The 18,114-nt window shown below is 45.1% G+C and overlaps 1 protein-coding gene across 4 annotated transcripts in view; it reads left to right on the top strand.

Annotated features, from left to right (window-relative positions):
• The window catches only part of SPEG (striated muscle enriched protein kinase), a 543,710-nt gene that overhangs the window by 513,013 nt on the left and 12,583 nt on the right, over positions 1-18,114 (top strand). For all 4 annotated transcript variants that reach the window (XM_033947131.1, XM_033947130.1, XM_033947129.1 and 1 more), the window contains one exon: positions 10,922-11,071. In XM_033947131.1, the coding sequence (XP_033803022.1) occupies positions 10,922-11,071 (150 nt within the window). The remainder of the gene's footprint in view (positions 1-10,921; positions 11,072-18,114) is intronic.

The following is an 18,114-nucleotide window of genomic DNA, read 5'->3' as shown; positions in this document are numbered from 1 at the left end:
AGGAAAGGCCCAAGAATAGAACCTTGAGGCACACCACTGGTAACATCACTTTCCTCTGTCGCCTTCACTCAACCAGTTCTTGACCCAGCCCATCACTAGGAGGACTTGGTTGTTTATAATATGTTGAAAAGTCTTGAGAGCACTGCATATAGCCCTGTTCTCCAAGATATTTATGTGAAGAGTCTGCTCCTGAGCCGACCAGCGACCTTCTGTGTGAAGACCGTCTAGATGAGCTCCCCAAGCATAGTTTGACGAGTCTAAACTAAACTAAACTAAACCTTAGGTTTGTATACCGCGCCATCTCCGCAAGCGCAGAGCTCGGCACGGTTTACAGAAGTTAAGAGGAAAGGAACTACAATGAAGGGATATAGGAGAGGGACTGAGAAGATAGAGAGGGACAGGGTACTAGAGAATGGGAGGTGATTAGATTTTTGAAAAGAGCCAAGTTTTCAAGTGTTTGCGGAAGGATTGTGGTTAAGACTTTCTGATGCAGAAGGGTTTGAAACAACCACCCTCTGGAAAGATTGGAAGAGTTCATCCACCACTGCAGAGATTGACGAAATGAAAATGTGACTGTAATCTGCTGAGAGAGTGGGTCGAGAGCTTAAGACCATTGAGAGGCGAGAGACCATTGAGGTGTCCTGAGTTGAAGTCTCGCAAAGGGGATAACGTGAACCGTGGAGGCCATGTGGCCCAGAAGCACCATCATCTGGCTGGCTGAGATTGCTGGAAGGCGATAAATCTGAATGCAAAGCTGAATCAAATTTTCTTGGGGAAGAAATGCTCTGAGATGAATGGTGTCGAGCAGGAGGTGTCCTGGGGAAGAAACGTTCTGAGATCAATGGTGTCGAGGAGAGCTCCAATAAACTGCAGAGGTTGAGGGTTGAATTTGAGATTTGGGAAAATTGATTTCAAACTACAACTGTTGAAGCAAGAGAATTGTCGATCGTGTTGCTGTCCACACACCTTGAGGAGTGGTATCTTTTATGAGCCAATCATCGAGATAAGGAGAAACTTGAAAACATTGAGTCTGCAGAGCCGCAGCCACTTGGTGAACACTCTGGGTGAGGATGCGAGGCCGAATGGCAGAACCTTGTATTGAAAGTGTTGCTTTGCTACCATGAAATCTGAGGAATTTCCTGTGGGCAGGATGAATTGGAATGTGTATATAAGCTTCTTTTAGATCCAGAGAACATAACCAATCGTTTTGATCTAAGAGGGGATATAACATTACCAAGGATAATATGCAAAACTTTTCCTTTACCAGAAACTTGTTCAGGGCCCCTGAGGTCTAAAATTGGACATAGACCTCCTGTCTTGTTCGGAATGAGAAAGTACCAGGAGTAAAACCCCCGATTTCTCTGAACAGGTGGAAACTTTTCTAAATGCATTCAGAAGAAGTAAAAATTATCTACTGAAGAAGAAGGGATGTCTGCTGAGGGTCGAAAAAGGACTCTCTTGGAGGATGATCTGGAGGAATAGTGAGGAAATGGAGATTATCCCCCTCAAATGACCTTTAGAACCCAGAGATTTGTTGTTATCAGATTCCATAACAACAGAATATGGAATCCCACAAGGCTCGAGTTTTGTCTCCCTTACTATTCAATATTTTCCTAGCCCCTCTTCTAACTTTAGGACAATCTATCGGTTTCACAACATTCGCTTATGCAGACAATGTTCAACTAGTTCATCTGATTGATTTAAATAATGCAAACAAAATAATTCTCATTAATCAAAAGCTAGAAAAAAATTAATGTTTGGCTTGACTCACATATGCTCTCTTTGAACATCGATAAGTCCAAACTAATGATTTTTCCCATCAAAGATGGACTCTCCCTTCAAACTTCCCTTAAGCTCAAAACTCAACTTATCAAAGTGGTATCTTCATTAAAGTTACTAGGAGTCACATTTAATAGTAAATTCACATATCATTTACATATCAGCATAGTAGTTCATCGTTGCTTTTATCGATTGCGCATGATAAGATCTTTATCTAAATTGTTAAGAGCCCGTTTCCCTGAACATTTTGATCCACTCTTTTGTGATTTCATGTATCGATTATTGTAATGCCCTCTTCAAAGGCACAACAAAAAAGGAAATAAGAAGACTCCAATTAGTAAAAAAACTGCAGTAAAAATTTTATTTAATGCAAAAAAATATGACCATGTCACCCCTCTTTTACATAATGCTCACTGGTTGCCAATACAACACAAAATCACCTATAAAATTATTATTATTTTTTTTTTTTTTTTTATTTATTCGAGTTTTATACCATTATTACATATACATAATAGTAAGGTAAGGAACATAAATAATATTAATACATCAATCATAAAGCTATCACATAAATTCCTCTAGTCCTCATAACTATGGGAGGGCAAGTACTATATATTCTAGAAAAAAGTCACATAAACATGATCATATAGACCAAACATATTAGTGTTTAGAAATTCAAAACTCCAAACAATTAATTATGTGGTAGCAGAGGAAATACTAATGGATTCTTGATGTTGCAAAAATTGTTCTAATTGAGTTGAGTCCCAATAAACATAATCATTTTCCTTAAATTTAATCAAGCATTTACAAGGAAATTTTAAATAAAATGTGGCTCCCAAAGCCAACACCCTAGATTTCAAAGCCAAAAATGATTTTCTTCTCAATTGTGTTGCCTGGGCCACATCTGGAAAAATCAATACGTTATCTCCGCAAAACTTAGTCTGCTTATTCTGAAAATAAGCTTTCATTATCAAGGATTTATCTATCTCTCTAGAACAAGTTATAAGAAGTGTAGATCTAGTTTGGATTATATCCTGTGAGTCTTCTAAAAATCCAGTTAAATCGAAATCAATTTGTTCCAACTGATCTATACCTGATTCTATGGGAACTTTTTTCCTCTGAGGGATATAATACAAATTTGTCAAAGGCAAATTTTCTACGTCCGTCATCCCCAAAATTTCCTTAAAATATTTTTTAACCAATATTTCTGGAGATAATAAATGTGTTTTGGGGAAATTAACTAGACGCAGATTTTTTGCTCTGTACAAGTTCTCCATTTTCTCAAATTTCATATGAGTGATATGAAAATCCTTAACAGCTGTTGTAGAAACTGCCTGTAATGTAACCACCTGAGACTCAGTTGTTCTAATCGATTTTTCCATAATTTTTAAGTTTGAATCAACGTTTGCAAACTTTTCAATCACCTCTTGCGAAAATTTTTCATTTTGTTGAACCACAGATTTTAATAACCCCTCCATACGAGTATTTATTTGCCAAAGATCTTTCAAAGTAACTTCCTGAGGTTCAGTCGGAGGCTCTCTGGCAAACAAAGCCTCACCTTGAAAGGATAAGGCTTTGGGCATCACTCCATAAACTAATGAAGGTGATCCCACCTGCCCAGAGGAATCTCCCGACTGACTACTGGAGCCTATCTTAGGTTCCAGAACATCAGGATAATTCGGTGGGGGGGGAGGAGTTCTACCTGGGGGGCTAAGGGATGCCCCCGATAGCGAATCCGCTCCCTGACTGTGGCCTAAGGTACTGGTTGGAATAAAGTGCCTATCAATGGGACCTAATAATATCGGTGTGGACACCTTTGCTTTACCTTTCCTTTTCCCCATAACGGTAAATATTAATACATACAGTTCCCCCCGTTCCTCCCAGTGTCTCCAAGGGGCTCCCAAGGGGCAAACGTGCCCCTTAGGGCACGCCCCTTTGGCCACGCCCTGCGGCCGCGCCCTGCGGCCGCACGCCGCAGTCGCGGCGTCCTTTTAGCCCCGCAGGAAGAAGGACCCGCGTGACGTCAGTGCCTCTGTCTCCGCGGGTGCCCGACTGAAACCTGGCTCCGACTCTCCAGCTCCAAGATGGTAAGGAAGCACTGCAGTCCAGGGCACACTCAAAGTCCACCAAGATGGTAACACCCGAAACAACCTGCCTCTCCGGTCTCCTGCAGTCGCGGCGTCCTTTTAGCCCCGCAGGAAGAAGGACCCGCGTGACGTCAGTGCCTCTGTCTCCGCGGGTGCCCGACTGAAACCTGGCTCCGACTCTCCAGCTCCAAGATGGTAAGGAAGCGCTGCAGTCCAGGGCACACTCAAAGTCCACCAAGATGGTAACACCCGAAACAACCTGCCTCTCCGGTCTCCTGCAGTCGCGGCGTCCTTTTAGCCCCGCAGGAAGAAGGACCCGCGTGACGTCAGTGCCTCTGTCTCCGCGGGTGCCCGACTGAAACCTGGCTCCGACTCTCCAGCTCCAAGATGGTAAGGAAGCGCTGCAGTCCAGGGCACACTCAAAGTCCACCAAGATGGTAACACCCGAAACAACCTGCCTCTCCGGTCTCCTGCAGTCGCGGCGTCCTTTTAGCCCCGCAGGAAGAAGGACCCGCGTGACGTCAGTGCCTCTGTCTCCGCGGGTGCCCGACTGAAACCTGGCTCCGACTCTCCAGCTCCAAGATGGTAAGGAAGCGCTGCAGTCCAGGGCACACTCAAAGTCCACCAAGATGGTAACACCCGAAACAACCTGCCTCTCCGGTCTCCTGCAGTCGCGGCGTCCTTTTAGCCCCGCAGGAAGAAGGACCCGCGTGACGTCAGTGCCTCTGTCTCCGCGGGTGCCCGACTGAAACCTTGCTCCGACTCTCCAGCTCCAAGATGGTAAGGAAGCGCTGCAGTCCAGGGCACACTCAAAGTCCACCAAGATGGTAACACCCGAAACAACCTGCCTCTCCGGTCTCCTGCAGTCGCGGCGTCCTTTTAGCCCCGCAGGAAGAAGGACCCGCGTGACGTCAGTGCCTCTGTCTCCGCGGGTGCCCGACTGAAACCTGGCTCCGACTCTCCAGCTCCAAGATGGTAAGGAAGCGCTGCAGTCCAGGGCACACTCAAAGTCCACCAAGATGGTAACACCCGAAACAACCTGCCTCTCCGGTCTCCTGCAGTCGCGGCGTCCTTTTAGCCCCGCAGGAAGAAGGACCCGCGTGACGTCAGTGCCTCTGTCTCCGCGGGTGCCCGACTGAAACCTTGCTCCGACTCTCCAGCTCCAAGATGGTAAGGAAGCGCTGCAGTCCAGGGCACACTCAAAGTCCACCAAGATGGTAACACCCGAAACAACCTGCCTCTCCGGTCTCCTGCAGTCGCGGTGTCCTTTTAGCCCCGCAGGAAGAAGGACCCGCGTGACGTCAGTGCCTCTGTCTCCGCGGGTGCCCGACTGAAACCTGGCTCCGACTCTCCAGCTCCAAGATGGTAAGGAAGCGCTGCAGTCCAGGGCACACTCAAAGTCCACCAAGATGGTAACACCCGAAACAACCTGCCTCTCCGGTCTCCTGCAGTCGCGGCGTCCTTTTAGCCCCGCAGGAAGAAGGACCCGCGTGACGTCAGTGCCTCTGTCTCCGCGGGTGCCCGACTGAAACCTGGCTCCGACTCTCCAGCTCCAAGATGGTAAGGAAGCGCTGCAGTCCAGGGCACACTCAAAGTCCACCAAGATGGTAACACCCGAAACAACCTGCCTCTCCGGTCTCCTGCAGTCGCGGCGTCCTTTTAGCCCCGCAGGAAGAAGGACCCGCGTGACGTCAGTGCCTCTGTCTCCGCGGGTGCCCGACTGAAACCTGGCTCCGACTCTCCAGCTCCAAGATGGTAAGGAAGCGCTGCAGTCCAGGGCACACTCAAAGTCCACCAAGATGGTAACACCCGAAACAACCTGCCTCTCCGGTCTCCTGCAGTCGCGGCATCCTTTTAGCCCCGCAGGAAGAAGGACCCGCGTGACGTCAGTGCCTCTGTCTCCGCGGGTGCCCGACTGAAACCTGGCTCCGACTCTCCAGCTCCAAGATGGTAAGGAAGCGCTGCAGTCCAGGGCACACTCAAAGTCCACCAAGATGGTAACACCCGAAACAACCTGCCTCTCCGGTCTCCTGCAGTCGCGGCGTCCTTTTAGCCCCGCAGGAAGAAGGACCCGCGTGACGTCAGTGCCTCTGTCTCCGCGGGTGCCCGACTGAAACCTGGCTCCGACTCTCCAGCTCCAAGATGGTAAGGAAGCGCTGCAGTCCAGGGCACACTCAAAGTCCACCAAGATGGTAACACCCTCCGGTCTCCTGCAGTCGCGGAGTCCTTTTAGCCCCGCAGGAAGAAGGACCCGCGTGACGTCAGTGCCTCTGTCTCCGCGGGTGCCCGACTGAAACCTGGCTCCGACTCTCCAGCTCCAAGATGGTAAGGAAGCGCTGCAGTCCAGGGCACACTCAAAGTCTACCAAGATGGTAACACCAGAAACAACCTGCCTCTCCGGTCTCCTGCAGTCGCGGCGTCCTTTTAGCCCCGCAGGAAGAAGGACCCGCGTGACGTCAGTGCCTCTGTCTCCGCGGGTGCCCGACTGAAACCTGGCTCCGACTCTCCAGCTCCAAGATGGTAAGGAAGCGCTGCAGTCCAGGGCACACTCAAAGTCCACCAAGATGGTAACACCCGAAACAACCTGCCTCTCCCTAAAATTATTTTATTAACATTTAAAACCAGAGAAAATAACCAGCCAGAATTCATTAATAACCTACTTATCCCTTACAACTTTACAAGGACTTTACAATCTACATCTCAAAACCTTCTCACGATCCCATCTCTGAAATCATATAAATACAATAAGGTCTACAATTTTTTCAGTTAACACCCCCTCTCTTTGGAACAGTATCCCAAACTACCTGTGCGGAAAAACTTACACTAACAGATTTTAAGTCAAAATTAAAGACATTTCTCTTCCTTGACGCTTTTGAAACCTAACTGTCATTTTAAGGACAACCTAGTACCTACAATGATCCTTGCTACCTGCTCCCTTCCCTATTGTTTTTTTCCCTTACATGTTTTCTTTCCCTTTACATATTGTAGTTCTAGCCTTTCTTTCCCTTTTGTCTCTGTTTGTAAATTTTTTTTATTTTTTTTTTTAGTCTTTTAAAAGTTGGTATTTTCCCTAGTGCTGTTGCGTGTTTTTAAACTGTATTTTAGTTATTAGATGGTTTTTAACATTTTTGTACACCGCCTAGAAGGTTTGAATATGCGGTATAAGAAATTTTAAATAGAAACATAGAAACATAGAAATAGACGGCAGATAAGGGCCACGGCCTATCCAGTCTGCCCACCCTAATGACCCTCCCCTACCTTTGCCCTGTGAATAGATCCCATGTGTCGATCCCATTTGGCCTTAAAATCAGGCACGCTGCTGGCCTCAATCACCTGCAGTAGAAGACTATTCCAGCGATCAACCACCCTTTCAGTGAAAAAGAATTTCCTGGTGTCACCTCGTAGTTTCCCGCCCCTGATTTTCCACGGATGCCCTCTTGTTGCCGTGGGACCCTTGAAAAAGAAGATATCTTCATCCGCCTCGATGCGGCCCGTGAGATACTAAACTTCCCAATGTGGATAATATAACTAGAGCCGACCTCCAATTAGCTGAGAAGGGGAAACAGCGGCTTTGTTCTCCATGAGTCTGTCAAAAAGACTGCAGGTTTCTGAGGAGCTGCTGGTTGAGACTTTTGCAGACACTCTTGCTTTTGCTTCTTCTGCTGATGAATACAAGATGCTTTGTTGAATAACGCCTCTGATATGAGGAAGAAGGCTTAAACGACTGAGAAGCTGAAGGAGGTTTAGACTTGGTTTTAACAGAAGTGTACCAACTCTTTTCATGGTCAGTGAGCTTTTGTGTAGCATTTTCAATAGAGTCCCCGAAGAGCTCATCTCCCAAACAGGGAATATTAACTATTCTGTATTGAAGATTGATGCCCATATCTGAGACTCTCAACCCTGCGAGACTTCTCATCGTCACTGACATACAGTACCTGAAGCTCTGGATGATAACTCAAAGGCATCAGAAGCAGATCTTGCTATATATCTTCTAGCAAGGGAGAGTGTATGAAAGATAGTACGAAATTCCTGGAGATGTTGAGAAGGAATATACTTATCAAAAGAAGGCAATTTCTTAAAAAGGTACTTTACATAGCAGGATATATAGAAATTGAAATTAAGGACCATGTTCGCCAACATGGAATTTTGATGTCCAAATTTGTCCATAGTGCATCCTTCACACCCCGGTGGCACTGAAATATAGACTTTTGATGGAAAACATTTTTTAAAAGTTGACTCCAAAACTATTGATTGGTGTTGAAGTTGTGGTTTATCAAAACCTGGGGAAGAAATTATTTCATAGAGAGAATCAGGTTTTCTGGGAGCCATTGTAATGGTCAAGGGCGTTTCCCAATTCTTGTGAAGAGTCTCTTTAACAATACCATGCAATGGTACTTTGAGAAGTTCCTTAGGAGGCACATCATAATCCAAAGCCTCAAGATATTCAGCACTATGGGCAGAGTCGGCTTCTAGTTTCAGGTAGTCCTTTGCCCAATTACCTAATGAATTTAGTGAAAGAAATCCTTTCAGGAGGAGATTGATGGAGATTTCTGAGGAGACTTCTCCGAAAGAGTATCATACGCCTCCATTGCAAAAGCAGAATAGTCCCCATCTGTAAGTCAGAGTCATAAAGAATCTTTGGTGATGGTGAGCGTTGAGAGAATCGATGCTTACGGCAACTTCGGTACCGATCTGAAGCAGAAGAAGAGGTACGATGTAAAGCTCTTTCTCTTAGAAGTACGGTGCTTTCTGGACTTGGAACATCGAGAGGAAGAAGAGGAGCATCGATGTCTCGATGAAATGGATCAATGCACTGATGGAAGAACTTGACCTTCGATGAGATGATCCATGTCGAGGCGTCGAGAAGAACAATGGTTACTGGATGAATATCCATGTCGATATTGTAGATGAGAGCCAATTGTGGTACCACAGGAGCTGGTGGCCATCTACTTAGGCTGGGTTGGTACCGAGGGAGTCGATGCTGGTGTATGTAGCTTGAAGAGATCACCCAACTTCCTTGAGAAAAACTGATTGAGCTTTTCACAGAAGGAAAGCACCGGTACCTGTGGCCTGTCTGCCGGTACCAACGGTGTAGCAGCTTGCCTCGGAGAGGATGACCTTGATGAGGATGCATACCTCGATGGAGAGGCAAGCCGTAAGAGGGAATGTCGCTACTTGTTCGGCACCTAGGGGTTCGATGCAATAATGACCTGCGACACTGTTTGGGAAGCTGGCGGCTTCTTAGCTGGCTTACCTGACGGTGCAAAATCACCTAATACCAATGCTGATGTCGATGTTTTTAATGCCAATGGTTCTGAGGTTTTGTTGATGCCCATGATGATCCCAAACAATTTTTCTTGTTGATGTTTATGGCTTTTAATGGAGCGCTTCTGCAAAGTAGAACACCAAGCACAGGACTCGACCTGGTGTTTAGGGCCAAGCCACTGCAAGCACCAACTATGCAGGTCGGTGATAGATATCGACCTTTGGCACCTGTAGCACTTTTTTAAGCCCATTAATGGCCTAGACATGGATGGAAAGACCATGTCAGCCAAATTAAACTCAGTGGCTGAAGAAAAAACATGAACACCTTGAAGGGCAAAGCCCATGAGGAAAAAAGGGTGAGAAAAACAAAATTTCTCCTTTTTAAAAAAAAACAGTAGGAAGAAAAGAAATATCGAACAGTTTGTGAAGCGGGAAGGCAAGGCGCAAAAATGAACGAGGTTCAAAAAACATGACTTGTTCGCTCTGCAATAAAGAGAGAACTGTACCCTGGAGGTTCTGGATTTTAACTTCCTACCTACGAACCTAAATTTGGCTACCAGAACCTCCCTACCACATTTTCCTATGTTATTGGTACCCACCTGTACCAAGACAGCAGGTTCCTCCCCAGCACTGTCTAAACCTTTATCTAGGTAATGTGAGGTCGCATCAGGCAGGCAAGTGACCAAGCGATCCTCATGTCCACCAGCCATCCATAGAAACATGACGGCAGATAAAGGCCAAATGGCTCATCTAGAAACATAGAAACATGATGACAGATAAAGGCCAAATGGCTCATCTAGTCTGCCCATCTGCAGTAACCATTATCTCTTTCTCTCTCTGAGAGATCCCACGTGCCTATCTCAGGCTCTCTTGAATTCATCCAGCTATCTATGCCTAATGATCAAATCTACCACTATAACATCTGTCCTAACCCTTTCTTCTTGGGCAGAAGCCCATGAGGAAACACCCTCAGTACGAGAGGATATTGCATCCCCTGGGGGGCAAGTCCTGGTTACCGGATTGCCTCTTATTTCACCAGGGTAATGCTCTCCTTTAAGAAGACCTCCCTCCTCCGAGGCAGCCAGACTGGAGGTGGGACTTTTCTACAACATCCTTGTAGATCTCCTCTATGTACCTCTCTGTCTCCCTTAGCTCCTCCAAGTCTGCTACTCTAGCCTCAAGAAATCATTGATAAATATGTTAAAAAAACAGTGGTCCAAGGCAAGCAGACTCTTGGGGAACTCCGCTATTTACCCTTTTTCATTCAGAATACTACCCATTTAACCCTACTCTTTTCTATCTTTTAACCAGTTCTTAATCCACTCATAGAGCATTACCTCCAATCCATGACTTTCTGATTTCCTCAGGAGACTTTCATGAGGTACTTTATCCACTATGAGGTACTTTAATACAATGTCCAAATTGCTTGCATCCAGCTTTTCATGTTTTGCGATGGGAATGTCTTCCAAGGGGTGTAACTAACAATGTTGTTTTTTTATGATATAATTGGGCTGCTAAGTGATTCCAGATGTTTAGAATACTGTAGTCCATCCAGCCTTGCATTTACTGCACTGCATATAGGTACCTGTAGGTCTGACTCTTTTTAACGTTCTCCATATAAATGCAAGACTACAAGTCTCTGTATGCAATGGGGTAGAACCAAAACTGGAGGTTTACAGATGTCTCTATAGCCTGGGCATGATCTTGTATGACTCATGGTACTCAGGGATGAGTAATCTATAACTCTGTTTTGACTCACTAACTTGCCTCTGGGTGTTGCCTTCTCTTAACAGGCTGAGCGGCCGGTCTCCCTTCTCTGAACTTGATCCTCTGGAGACTGAGAATAAGATCCAGTCAGGCCACTATGACATCTTCAAACTCTATCCCAACACGTCCCAGAGTGCATCCCTCTTCATAAGGAAGATTTTATCCATATATCCCTGGTAAGTGACCAAAGTATCAGACATAGTCTAGAGGTAATCTCTTACCCAAGTCACTTGAATTTGCTAAATAAGAAAAAAATATATTTTTCTATTACTCTATTAATTGTGCAGAGCTGAGGTGAAACCATCCATTGATTACACAGGCCCAAAAAAAGAAATGCCTTGTGTTTTTTTTTACCTGTTTCTGGGGTTATTTGGAGCACTGATTCAGAAAATTGAATTGGATATACTGCATCAGCTCTACTTTCTTAGATATGGATGAATTTATTACTTTTTTTTACCGCTATTTAAAAGAACTCTTCTGCAGAATTGTGATGTAATAACAAGCTTTCTTTTTTAAATAGGAAATTTATCTATTTAAATTACCCACATTTTTTTTATTTTGTGTATAATGACCTTTGTTTCACAACTATTAGTCTACTTGCTTTCCTATAATGCACACTGGCATAAAAATGTAAAGCTCAAATGACAAAATTGCCTTTGTTCTGTTACCGTATATACCCAAATATAAACTGAGATTTTGGGGCCAAAAAAATGAGGGTCTCAAGTTTATCAGCTAGCAGCTCTGCAGTTCACCGTTGGACCACAAGGGATTCTAAAGGTACACAGGAAGGAAGTAAAAATTCTTAGAAGCGGCCGGAACAGGAGGCGGGAGGGATCCCTGCTGTCCTGACCCATAGCTGGACCACCAGGACTTACGACAGGCAGGGTGGAGGCCTGCAAGGCATCAGGAGGAGGGACAGGGTAAAGAACCTGGCAGGGAAGGGATGGAGGCGGCTGGATGCAGAGCATGACAGAGCAGGGAGGGAGGGGGAACAGGGTGCAGAGCCTGGCAGGACAGAACAAGGCACTGCACTTGAATATTAACCCCCATTTATATTCAAGTCAACCTTTTTTCCTCCTTTTTTTGGGGAAAAAAGATTACCTTGGTTCAAGTGCATATTCAAGTACATACGGTATATTACATAATTATATGCAAAAAATTTAGATGGTAAACATAGTGTCCTTAGACTACATAAATTTGTATTTCAAAGGTTTCTCAACCTGATCTGTTTAAAACATGGATTTAAATTATAACGGATTTTTCAACTTTTGTCTTCTGTTACTGTTTTTTGTTTTTGCGTGCAAGTTAGATATAGTGAGAGTGTTTACATATTTCAACTGTAGTTTTACATCCAAAACATTGGATCATAAAAGGTAAGTAGCTTAACTGTATAATAGTTATGATTGTATAAGAGGTGTGCATATAGTCCCACTCACATAATTTCATTTTTGTAGATTGAACACCGTAGAGGTTATGGCTACTTCAAGATGGAGCTGCTTGAATCATCCTGACATATTTTGCTATATTTGTGGGGAGTACACACTGAAAGCAAGTAGGAACCTATTTCTAAGTTTGTAAAAAGAGTATATGTAGGTTATTTTGGTGTCAAGCTTGGAGATCAAGATAAGTCATGGGCTCCTCATATTGTATGCAAAACTTGTATGGAGTATTTGCGCCAGTGGACAATTGGAAAGAGAAGCTGCCTGAAATTTGGAGTATCAATGGTTTGGAAGGAACCAAATACTTTGATGACTGTTATTTTTGTACTGTTAATAGCATAGGCATCAATCAAAATAATCTTACCCTGATCTAACTTCAGCCAACAGACCAGGTCCGCACTCGGATCTTAGAAACATGACAGCAGATAAAGGCCAAATGGCCCATCTAGTCTGCCCATCTGCAATAAACATTATCTCTTTCTCTATCCGAGAGATCCCACGTGTATCTCTTATCATATATCTTATCCCTTGCGTCATAAGAGATATGATGCAAGGGCTTAGGGGAAAAGTATCACTGTTCGCCGATGACGCCAAAATTTGCAACATAGTAGGCAACAGCTTATTACCTGACAATATGACACAGGACTTACTGCTGCTGGAGCGATGGTCAACGACTTGGCAGTTAGGCTTCAATGCTAAAAAATGCAAGGTAATGCACCTGGGTAAGAGAAACCCGCACAGAACTTATGCACTAAGGCCCTGATTCTCCAAAAGTGCGTCCCGATTTTAGGCAGCTGTAGACGTCCTACAGCTGTCTAATCAGCCAATCGGGATGCACGTTTTTTTAAAAAAATGCTCCCCAGGCAGGCCTGAAGGCGCCTCCGGGAGCCTAGGGAGACCCGCAAGATGCCTAAGCTCGCCTACAGGCCTTAGGCGAACTTAGGAGGATGCCCAACTCCTCCTGCCAGAAAGCCCAACGACCCCCCGCCCCAACTAATCTCCCTCCCCCAACTAACCTTTCAATGTTGGTCAGCTGGACGGGTCTTGCTACCGTCCAGCCGACGGGTCTGCCTCGTGGAAATGAGACGGCACGCCCCTTCCCGGCCCATCCCCGCTAAATCTAAGGCCTGATTGGCCCAGGCTAGGCACCTTGGCCAATCAGGCCTTAGGATTAGTGGGGATGGGCGGACCCGCTATGCCTAAGGCCTGATTGGTCCAGGCTTCTACAGCCTGGGCCAATCAGGCCTTAGATTTAGCGGGGATGGGCCGGGAAGGGGCGTGCCGTCTCATTTCCACGAGGCAGACCCGTCGGCTGGACGGCAGCAAGACCCGTCCAGCTGACCAATATTGAAAGGTTAGTTGGGGGAGGGAGATTAGTTAGGGCGGTGGGTCGTTGGGCTTTCCGGCAGGAGGAGTTGGGCATCCTCCTGTCGGCGATTACGAGTTTGGGGGGGGAGGGGGTTCCGGGGTTCCGACAGGAGGAGTTGGGCATCCTCCTGTCGGCGATTACGAGTTTGGGGGGGAGGGGGGTCCGGGGTTCCGACAGGAGGAGTTGGGCATCCTCCTGTTGGCGATTACGAGTTTGGGGGGGAGGGGGATCGGGGTTCCGACAGGAGGAGTTAGGCATTCTCCTGTCGGTGATGGGACAGGTGGCCGCAACAACCGCGGCCGCTATACATATTGCAGCAGGGAGATCCCTTGCTGCCATAAGTATAGCGGCCGCGTCTAATTTAACCCGATTCTCTAAAGACGCCGGTTACAGAATCGGCGTTTAGTATAGGACGCCTCTCCCGGGCGGCCTGCCTGGGGAGCATTTTTTTTTTTAAAAACGTGCATCCCGATTGGCTGATTAGACAGCTGTAGGACGTCTACAGCTGCCTAAAATCGGGACGCACTTTTGGAGAATCAGGGCCTAAATGGAGAGACCTTGGTTAGGACCACGGCAGAACGTGATCTAGGAGTGATCATTAGTGAAGACATGAAGGCTGCCAATCAAGTGGAGAAGGCTTCCTCCAGGGCAAGATAAATGATGGGTTGTATCCGTAGAGGTTTTGTCAGCAGAAGACCTGAAGTCATTATGCCGTTGTACAGATCCATGGTGAGGCCTCACTTGGAGTACCGTGTTCAATTCTGGAGACCACACTACTGTAAGGACATGCTGAGGATCGAGTCGGTTCAGCGAATGGCCACCAAGATGGTCTCGGGGCTAAAGGTTCTAAAGTATGAAGAAAGACTAAAGAAGCTGCGGCTGTACTCACTTGAGGAACGAAGAGAGAGGGGAGACATGATTGAAACGTTTAAGTACATCACGGGTCGCATTGAGTCGGAAGATGATATCTTCTGTCTCATGGGTCCCTCGACCACCAGAGGGCATCCACTGAAAATCAGAGGAGGGAAGTTTCATGGAGACTCCAGAAAGTATTCTTCACCGAAAGAGTGGTGGATCAGTGGAACAGACTCCCACTGCAGGTTGTTGAGGCCAACAGCGTGAAGGATTTTAAGAGTAAATGGGATGCTCACGTGGGATCTTTAAGGGAGTAAATTCGGGAGCGAATACTCTGGAATGGGCAGACTTGGTGGGCTCTAGCCCTTTTCTGCCACTATGTTTCTACACAATCACACCCAAGTCCTGTTCTTCCATCGTGCACATAAGTTCTTCACCCCCTAAAATGTACCGTTCCCTCGGGTTTTTGCAGCCCAAATGCATGTCCTTGCTTTTCTTAGCATTATATTTAAGCTGCCAAATTTCAGATCATTCTTCAAGCTTCCCAGGCCCTCTTAAATTTAGACACAGTCTCCGTTTCCACCACCTCCTCCAGGAGAATGTTCCATGCATCTACCACCCTTTTCGTAAAAAAGTATTTACTCAGATTACTCCAGAGCCTATCCAGGAGCCCCAAAGAAAATCCTGAAAAAATTGAGGATAGTACAGAATACAGCTGTACGACTGATATTTGGGCTGAAGAAAAATGACCACATTAGTCCTTACTATTGACTGCTGCAATGGCTCCCGGTGGAAGCACGAGTGATGTTCAAACTTTCGTGCATTTGTTTTAGGTTGGTTTGGCGATCTGCCCCAAATTACCTTTTATCTCATTTTGTGTCCAACAAGGATAATAATAATAATAACTTTATTTTTATATACCGCCATACCACAAACAGTTCTAAGCGGTTTACAACCAATTAACTAGGAATTCCATTTATTTGCCTATCCAAAATTTACTAGCTGCAGATATAAGACCTTTTTGAACAGGACTCTCGCATTTCAAGCAAGTAAGCAGCAGTCCTGGTGGGGTAATTGTATTGGTGGAGTTGTGTTGTCTTATGATGCATTTTGAAAAGTAATCAAGTCAAAGTTGTTTGACAAATTTATTACCTAAATGAGGACTTTACTGTTAACTAAAATTTTATACTGAATTTTTTAGGAAAATTGCTGTATTTCAATTAATTGTATTTCGCTGATTGTCCAAACTTCTCCTGTGTAAACTGCCTAGAAATTGTTTGATTATGGCGGTATAGAAGAAAAAAGTTATGTTATGTTACGTTATCACCTCTTAGCTTCATCCTATGCCCTCTCATTGCAGTTTCCTTTCAAATGAAAGAGACTCGACTCATGCACATTTATATTACGTAGGTATTTAAACGTCTCTAACATATCTCCCCTCTCCCGTCTTTCCTCCAAAGTATATAGATTGAGATCTTTAAGTCTGTACCCATATGGCTTATCACAAAGACCACACATCATTTTAGTAGCCTTCCTCTGGACCGACTCCATCTTTTTAATATTTTTTTTGAAGGTGCGGCCTCCAGAATTGTACACAATATTCTAAATGAGGTCTCACCAGAGTCTTTTACAGAGACATCAATACCTCCTTTTCCTACTGGCCATACCTCTCCCTATGCAACCTAGCATCCTTCTAGCTTTCGCCGTCACCTTTTCAACCTGTTTAGCCACCTTAAGATCATCACAATCACACCCAAGTCCTGTTCTTCCATCGTGCACATAAGTTCTTCACCCCCTAAAATGTACCGTTCCCTCGGGTTTTTGCAGCCCAAATGCATGTCCTTGCTTTTCTTAGCATTATATTTAAGCTGCCAAATTTCAGATCATTCTTCAAGCTTCGCCAGTTCTTCCTTCATGTTATTCACACCATCTACTCTAGTGCAGATATTGGTATCATCCACAAAAAGGCAAATCTTACCTAACAACCCTTCAGCAATATCATTTATAAAAATATTAAAAAGAACAGCCCCAGAACAGAACCTCGAGGCACACCACTGGTAACATCCCTTTCCTCAGAGTGATCTCCATTGATCACTACCATCTGTCGCCTTTCACTCAACCAGTTCCTGACCCAGCCCATCACTTTGGGACCCATCCCAAGGGCACTCAGTTTATTTATTAGACGTCTATGTGGAACACTGTCAAAGGCTTTGCTAAAATCTAAACACACCACATCAAAGGCTTGTACCCGTTCCACCTTTCCGTGAACTACTGTAGTTCTCACAGGATGAGTCTTGCATGTTTGATATCGCACAAGGTAAAGAAAGTAGGGGCAGTGACAGGGATTCCCAAACAACTTCACATAGTGAATGTTTTGACCAGAATGAATTGAGTTATCTGATCAGGGACCTAAATTTTTTCAAGGAGTCTTCTGAATTGCTTGCCTCCAGACTAAAGGAAAAGAATATACTTCAGCCAGGAACAAAAATTACATTTTATTGAAAGAGCGAAAATAACTTGCTGCCATTCTTTACCAAAGACAAGAACTTAGTATTCTGCAATGAAATTGGAAACGTTCTGATAAAATGGGTCTTTCAGAATATAACCCAGGTGAGTAGCATCTTTTCATTGGCAGATCAAAACGTAATTTGAAATATGTTCTTTTAAATAACGACAACAAATATGTTTCTATTCCAATCGGTCATTCCACCAGGATGAAAGAAGAGTACAAGGCCATCTCTTTAGTCTTAGAAAAGATAAATTACCAAGAACATTAATGGGTGATTTGTATAGACTTGAAGATGGTTAATTTTCTTCTTGACCAACAAAGTGACTATACAAAATATCCTTGCTTTTTATGCCTTTGGGATAGTACAGCCAAACATGAACATTGGGCAAAAAAAAAAAGATTGGTCTCTGAGGGAAAGCAGTTACTTACCGTAACAGATATTATCCAGGGACAGCAGGCAGCTATTCTCACATGTGGGTGACATCATCCACGGAGCCCGGATGCGGTCAGCCTCACAAGCAGACTTGCTTGAAGAAACTCAGAAGTTTTGAGTCTGCTGCATCGCACATGCACGATTGCCTTCTCGCCCAGTACAGGGCGCGTCTTCTCAGTTCAGATAGCTAGCTGAGAAGCCAACCAGGGGCAGTGGATGGGTTGTGAGAATAGCTGCCTGCTGTCCCTGGATAACACCTGTTACAGTAAGTAACTGTGCTTTAGCCCAGGATAAGCAGGCAGCCTATTCTCACGTGTGGGTGACCTCTAAGATAACCAGAATGGGATGGCAATTCAGGAGAATAAATTTTTTAATGCCTGGCCAAAATGACCATCCTGTATGGAGAAAACATCCAGACAATAATGAGAGGTGAAAGTATGAACCGAAGACCAGGTGGTAGCTTTGCAAATTTCCTCAATAGGAGTGGATCTGTGGAAAGCCACTGAAGCTGCCATGGCTCTGACTTTGTGGGCTGTGACTCAACTCTGTAGATGCAGTCCAGCCTGAGCATAGCAAAAAGAGATACAAACAGCCATTCAGTTGGAAATCGGATA

This window comes from Geotrypetes seraphini, chromosome 5, assembly GCF_902459505.1.
Source record: "Geotrypetes seraphini chromosome 5, aGeoSer1.1, whole genome shotgun sequence".
Classification (NCBI taxonomy): domain Eukaryota; kingdom Metazoa; phylum Chordata; class Amphibia; order Gymnophiona; family Dermophiidae; genus Geotrypetes; species Geotrypetes seraphini.
Note: the sequence above shows the minus strand (reverse complement) of the source record. Positions and strands in the feature narration are given on the sequence as shown.